The following is a 7,267-nucleotide window of genomic DNA, read 5'->3' as shown; positions in this document are numbered from 1 at the left end:
AACCTGCCTCATGAGATATAAAATCCAATGAACAAAAATATTAAAGGGAAAAGGAAGGATGGCTCTAATCAAGGGTTGCACAATTCACGAAACACACGCGCACGCACACACACACACACACACACACACAGATTTTAACACTGGAAGTTTGTTTGGGAAAACCTGGAAAGCTTTGCTGAGAGGGTGAATTGGGTACTCTAGACACAGGTAGCAACGGAGAGTGGAAGTTGTTTCAGAGGAAGGTCATTTGGCCACTAAGAAACATTGAAAATGTAGGGAATGAGATGGTCGGGACATATTCATGAGGGACAGCAAGTGTCAGGCATGGCTGGAACACACATGAGCAGAAGCACCGGAGGAAAGGTGGTAAGCAAGACTATGGCACAGAGTTTGAGCCTTTGCACTTGAAAACCACAGTAACCATTGAATTAGAATTTATGATTCACCATATTTTTCGAATGCCCGCTTTTCCTTTTCAAGTTGGAGCAAGGAGGTAAAAAGAGGGAGAGGACGGAGAGTGAGGGTAAGAGGGAAGATCTGAAATTGTGTCCTTTCTTTCCGTTTAGAAACATAGTGGGTCCACTTAACGAATGCCAGGACAGGCCATTTGTAATACTGACTGGTTTATGAGATACCAGTCCAATTTCATACTATGTATGAGCTAATAATACTCACAATGAAAACTCACATAGATATCGCCCTCAACGTGTTAGTTTTCTCCAACAAAATGGTGTGAGCCATTTTATTTAGAACTTAATGAGTATTAGACACTGTGTGAAAGGAATTTTTATATCTCATGTTTTGAGAATCTAAACTGATCCTGTTTTTAGATCAGTGAAAATATTCTGTATGATATTACGATGATGGATGTCTGTGATTAATGTTTATCCAAACCATAGAATGTACCACACCAAGAGTGAACCTTGGGGTAAACTGTGGACTCTGGGTGATAAGGATGTGTCACAGTAGGCTCCTCAGTTCCGAGAAATGTGCCATTCTGGAGGGAGATGCTGATAATGGCAGGGGTGATATTTATGTGGGGGGCTAGGGACCACATGGAGAATCTCTGTACCTGTGTGTTGGTGTTGCTGTGAATCTAACACTGCTCTACAAAACTAAAGTCTTAACACCAAGAACAAAGTCAAAGGCAACAACAACAAAATGATCCTATTAAAGCTGAGAGGAGTTGTGTGATTTTGCTACCTCCTCCCCGCCCCCCACAGAGACAGCTGAGAGGGAGCCCATCTGCTCCTTCTCTGAGAGGGGAAGGGACAGGTCCGGAGGCACCATTGAATCATACTCGGGATGCCTGGTGGGCCAATCTTCTTTCTGTTGGGGCCACAGTGGATCCACCTGTATCTGCCCATTGAGTTTCTAAGTGCAGGGAATTCAAAGATGGATGTCTTCAGCGCAACCCTGACATCTTGAAGGGAGAAGGCACCTCATTCCAGATAAGCCCAAATCCAACTAGACTAAACTTAGAAAAACCAGATGATTAAATTTTGATAAACAGCTGAATGATTCTGTTCTTAGGTGCTGAATAAATCTTAATAAAATCAGCTCTCATATGTTGTATATCCTCAAATCTCATACTTGACTGCAAAACCATGTTCAAAGTTCATAATGTGGCTTCCATGGCCTTTGGCAGAGAGGAAACCTTACTTTTCCAAGTTTTTCTGCTGTGACACTAGAATCAATCTAAAGCATTGGTTTCATATCGATCTTCTCTATTTGTCCCATGATCTCCATTAAAACTTTGGTTGGTTTCTTTCATGTCAAATGCTCTCACCCCTCTGATTTTCATATCTTTGGATCACAAACTCTTTACAACCAAAGGTGTATTTTATTTCTACTCTCATGTCATCATGGGTCACATATAGGGAATCTGTTTGCACTTTGTATTTGGTTTTTAGTATTTATTTATTTATTTATTTATTTATTTATTTATTTATTTTAACATTTATTCATTTTTGAAAGACAGAGAGAGAGAGAGAGAGTGCTAATGGGAGGGGCAGAGAGAGAGGGAGACACAGAATTTGAAGCAGGCTCTAGGCTCTAAGCTGTCAGCACAGAGCCCAATGCGGGGCTTGAACTCACGAACCGTGAGATCATGACCTGAGCCAAAGTCGGGTGCTCAACCAACTGAGCCACCCAGGCGCCCCTGTTTTTTAGTATTTATGAACGATGTTTGGAGTTGCCATTCCCAGCTTCTGATCACCGCGAGCAAATTAGCAGGAACCACAGTGCCGAGATGATTTCAGCCACTGGGGGAAGGAAACTAGTGTGAAAAACAGTGGTACAGATGTAGTATTGCATCTACATGTGTCTTAAAACTCAAAAGTCATTAAGAGCAAGTATTCTGCCCATTCTTTACAATAAAAGAATCCAGATAATTGGGATTCAATATTTCAAATGAAAGATAACTATGGAATTATGAGAGAAGTGCATAGATAGTGTAATTTTAAAATGTTGGAAAAAAGGCTAAATGAGAATGGGGAAATTGGTAGCTTGTAATAAGAAAAGGAAAAAAAAGTCACAGAAAAGGGAAAAAATAAAATCAGAATAGGGAAAGTAGCAGAGGCTGGGACTTACACAATTCTCACTTATTATATGCTGGGTCTTTTTCTCAGTTCATATGCAGAGTAACCCTGGTTATGTTTAAAAGTGGCTTTCCCAAGGGAGTAAATAGTGGAGCTGGGATTTGAACCCAAGACATCTGACTGCAGCAACCGTGTCATTGAATAAAAAAACGCAGTTATTTTTCTAGATGAATAGCCATCCCAGATAAAATATCATGATTGCAAAATACAAACTGAACAAAGATAAAGCATTCTCAAAAGAACACTATTTTCATGAAAATTGTGGCAACAATGTAAAATGTGGTTGGGGTCAAAAATGTATATGCATATTTTAATACAATTTTTTCTGTTAACCAAATGAGAGAATCAGATCCTGTCAAAACAAAACCTTTTTTTTGTCATCATGTTCATCAGCTTTTCTGCAAAATCAACCTTGAAATATTGACCATATTTGTACATAGTAAAAAGATGTAGAATTCTATACACACATATGTAAATATACTGATAGGATCTTTCTTAAATGGCATAGAAGAAACCAAAAGTAGTTATTTCTGGAGAGTAGGATTATAGATTCAATAAACTGGAGACAAATTTTAATTTTCTTCTCTCATTTTCCTGTGTAATTTGGATAATTAATGTTAATCATGAATTATTCTATAATAAAATATAGCTAACAAATAGACACAAAATATTGAAAAACGTTTTTAATGATTATAAATAGCAATGATAATCTCTAGCTTTGGGATGGCAATATCATACTTGGGATATTACTCTGAGTTGTTATCTATGTGAGTGACAATTGGAAGCAATATAAATATCTCAAAGGACAAATGGTCAAAAAGATGCCACTTATAAAAATTTATACAGTGTCACATAATTAAATTAACAATGAAACTAATGAAAACTATAATAACATGGGAAGAAGTGTTATAATAATTCCAAGTCAAAATCAGGACACAAAATGTTATTATATGATGATTTCAATGACAAACTATACGTGCTAGGAACCAGAACTTGAAATAGAACAATCATAACATAGTGTGTTGGAATTATGGAATAATATTCAGATGATATTTTTAGAAGTATCCTAATGAATTCAGAGTAAAAATGAACAACTCGGAGTAAAAACACAATTTAGATTATAGGCATCATTAGGAATTTTATAGCATGTTGAATTCATAGGCCGAGATGCTCAATATTGTAATGAGTTAAGTTCAACAGTACAACCAAGAAGGTAAACGATTTTCCTCAATTATGCCAACCTCAAAGTTGTCCTGACATTTGTCATATAATGCATCAGGGAAGTTGACATTGAACACGAGAGGTGTAAGTAAAAGACTGTGAAAATAGATTTTTGTAAATCATATTTCATCCAAGATATTGACGGGGTCAGAGATGAAGGGGTCAGAGACCCAAAAATGAGTGAACTGAACTGAGAATATTTTCATCAAGAGGGACTCCTCAACAGTATGAGTGCTTAATTATAGTGGAATAGTGTTTTTCAGAATTCAAAGCATGTAGATAAAATGCATAACACATGAAATATATGTGTCTATATGTGTGCATAAAAATATGTTTAATTCTTATGGAAACTCAGGATCAGGTAAGGCAAATATTTGCACTGTATTTTTAATATGAAGGCTAAATTTCCAGCAAGATAAGTCACTTGCCCAAGGAAAGTTCAAGTGCTGCAGTTTTCTATCTTGGTAGGAATTGAATTTTTAAAGGACATTTAATTTTATCTCCCCAAATGCAAAGGCTTTGATCCAAGGAAGTTAGCTTCTGAATCGACAGATAGATCTGGGAGAGGCTTGGGCATCTGCACATTTACCAAGAGTCATAGAGGATTGAAGGCAGTCAGAGGTAACATAACATGGAGCAAAAGCAAGGCATTCAGAGTTCAGCCCACCGATCTTCCCAAGCTGTCACTTCTTTTCTTCTCTTTGCAGATTCAGCCCTTGTCCTCAACTGCACCTTACTTTCAGCCAGTAGAATTGCGATGAATAGCAGTGTGACTGAATTCATTCTCTTTGGGCTGACACAGGATCCAGTAAAGCAGAAGGCAGTATTTGGGGTCTTCTTGATTCTTTACCTTGCGACACTGTTGGGGAACTTTCTCATTTTGGTGACTATTAAAACAAGCAAGACCCTTGGGAGTCCCATGTACTTCTTCCTATTCTATCTGTCGTTTTCTGATGCTTGCCTCTCTACAACCATAGCTCCCAGATTGATTGTGGGTGCCATTACTCAGAAGAATACCATTTCGTACAATGAGTGCATGACTCAGGTCTTTGCAGCTCATTTCTTTGGGTGCCTGGAAATCTTCGTGCTCATCCTCATGGCTTTTGATCGCTACATAGCTATTTGTAAGCCCTTGAGATACACAACCATCATGAGCCAGCATGTCTGCAGTGTGCTGATGATTTTGAGCTGGGTGGGATCCTGTATCCACTCTTCAGCACAAATTTTCCTGGCTTTGAGATTGCCTTTCTGTGGCTCCAACGTGATTGACCACTATTTCTGTGACTTTCAGCCCTTGTTGAAACTTGCCTGTATGGACACTTACGTGATAAATTTGCTACTTGTTTCTAACAGTGGGGCCATATGCACGGTGAGTTTCATAATCCTGCTTATGTCCTATGTTGTCATCTTGTACTCTCTGCGAAACCACAGTGCTGAAGGAAGGCGAAAAGCCCTTTCCACCTGCACCTCCCACTTTATTGTGGTTGTCCTATTTTTTGGTCCATGTATATTCATATACACACGCCCCCCAACCACATTTCCAATAGACAAGATGGTGGCTGTGTTTTATACAATTGGGACACCCTTGCTCAACCCTCTGATCTATACCCTGAGGAATGTTGAAGTGAAAAATGCCATGAAAAAGTTATGGTGTAGCAAAGTATGACTTCTGTTGATACAGGATATTCAGGGATTCTAATGTGTATTTCCTTAAGAGCTTGATTTTCCTTCATGGACAGGAAAAGTAAAATTTTCTCATTGGGGGAAAAACAATTGAGAAATTTTAATTGTACTCATATTGCATATATTTATTTGTATTAATAGTGATAAATACAAATAAGTACATATCCCTTTTTCTGAAAGGAGTGCATTAGAATAGGATTACTTGAAGTTCGTAACCATTTTGAACAACTTAAGCTGGTCCTTAGTTGACATCTGGCCATGTTTTCATGATAATCTCACTTCCTGTACAAATTTGTATTTGTATTTAGAAAGAAATGTACTGACTAGTGGCAGCATGATTGTGTAGTGTGTGTATGTGTGTGCACACACCAATTCTTTTTCTAGATTTTATTCTGGTCCTCAAGAACTTGGACATGGAGCTAATCCATATGGAACTGGAACCTAGAAATGGAGGTAGCGGTCTTGACAACCTGGGACTTGCACAAGATGTTCTGAGAAAATTCTATGGTGGAATCTGTTCCTGAGGCTGACTCACTGGGGCACCTACATGGATGGACCCTCAAACTCCACGAAAAGCTGGAAACCTCACTGAAAACCTGGACTGTCCCTGGAAAACACTCTCAAAGTTCTGTGAATGGTGGGAGAAGGAGAGTTTTACACTTGGCAGTGATGGGCGGTATCTGCTTTTTGTCAGGCTGTCTGTCCCCATGATCTTCACAGAGAAGAGGCAGTGAGGTGGTTGGCAGCAGGAATATGTGGAGGGATATAGGATAGAAGAGGGGTTAGAGAACAATGCACAATGAACAATGAAGAGAAATAAAAGGTGAGGAGAGAAGAAGCTTTGCTCTTTTTATATTTGGAGAACCACTTTTTGGGAATCTGAACGTTTGGAGGAAAAAAAAGTGCAATTTCAGGGTATCTCTATAACATTGACCTAGCTTGGCTTAGCTTTCCTGGCTGTCATGTGTATTTGGGCATCATGAAAACAGTTTCTTTTTTGCCTCTGAATAGTGTCTGAAAAATCCAGTTTCAGATTCCCTGGAAGAATCCAGGATGGGAAAGGCTGCCTCAGTGCTTGTCAATTTTGGTCTTTTGGTTTTGTAGGAGGATGTTTTAAAATACGTATTTGCATTTTGAAGATGACGTAATTGAGGCGTGTGATGCATACAGCACCACACCGCATCACGATCTCATAATTAAGTACCGTCATGTGATTCTATTTCAGTATCTGAGTTTATAATTCCCATCAAGTTGGCACCAAGAAGTATTGCTTTAAGTGATATAGGCTAATGAGAAAAGAATCCAATGAACGTCATGAGTATGTGAAACATTTCTACCAACTGAAGACCAACTGTTATCATGTCCCATCAAAGATGCCCAAGACTCCTACATAGAAAGAGGTGGCAGAATAAATAGTTAAGTTCCAAGGAAGACATTCGTCAGAGCTCTCAGTGCCATATTTACAAGAGGCAATTATGTTTGATGTTCTAAGACTCAAGATATTCCTAATTTTGTGTCTTGCAGTTTCATTTCTGAAACCTTTGAATCTGGTCATTTGATTATTATATTTAGTATTATTGGTTCTTAAGTAACCAAGATATAATAAAACTTTTTTTTAATTCTTATCTCTTGTTGCTCCTTAAAATTTTATATAGCGAGAGAAAAGATATGTTTGTGTGTGCTTGGAAAGCTTCATGAATTTTCTTCTCATTCTTAGATCATATAGAGTCTAGATTCCCCCAGATTTTAGATAAGGACTCGGT

At 38.3% G+C, this 7,267-nt stretch overlaps 1 protein-coding gene across 1 annotated transcript; it reads left to right on the top strand.

Annotated features, from left to right (window-relative positions):
• Positions 1-4,578: 4,578 nt before the first annotated feature.
• On the top strand, positions 4,579-5,487 carry LOC112865163 (olfactory receptor 4C11-like). The gene has a single exon (XM_086679389.1). It carries the CDS (start codon positions 4,579-4,581, stop codon positions 5,485-5,487), a length of 909 nt encoding a protein of 302 aa, XP_086535515.1.
• The last annotated feature ends 1,780 nt before the right edge of the window (positions 5,488-7,267 follow it).

The sequence above is a fragment of the Puma concolor genome, chromosome D1 (genome assembly GCF_028749965.1).
Source record: "Puma concolor isolate L17-30 chromosome D1, mPumCon1.1.hap2, whole genome shotgun sequence".
In the NCBI taxonomy this organism is placed as follows: Eukaryota; Metazoa; Chordata; class Mammalia; order Carnivora; family Felidae; genus Puma; species Puma concolor.
The sequence above is the reverse complement of the archived record's forward strand: the minus strand, read 5'-3'. Positions and strand labels throughout refer to the sequence as shown.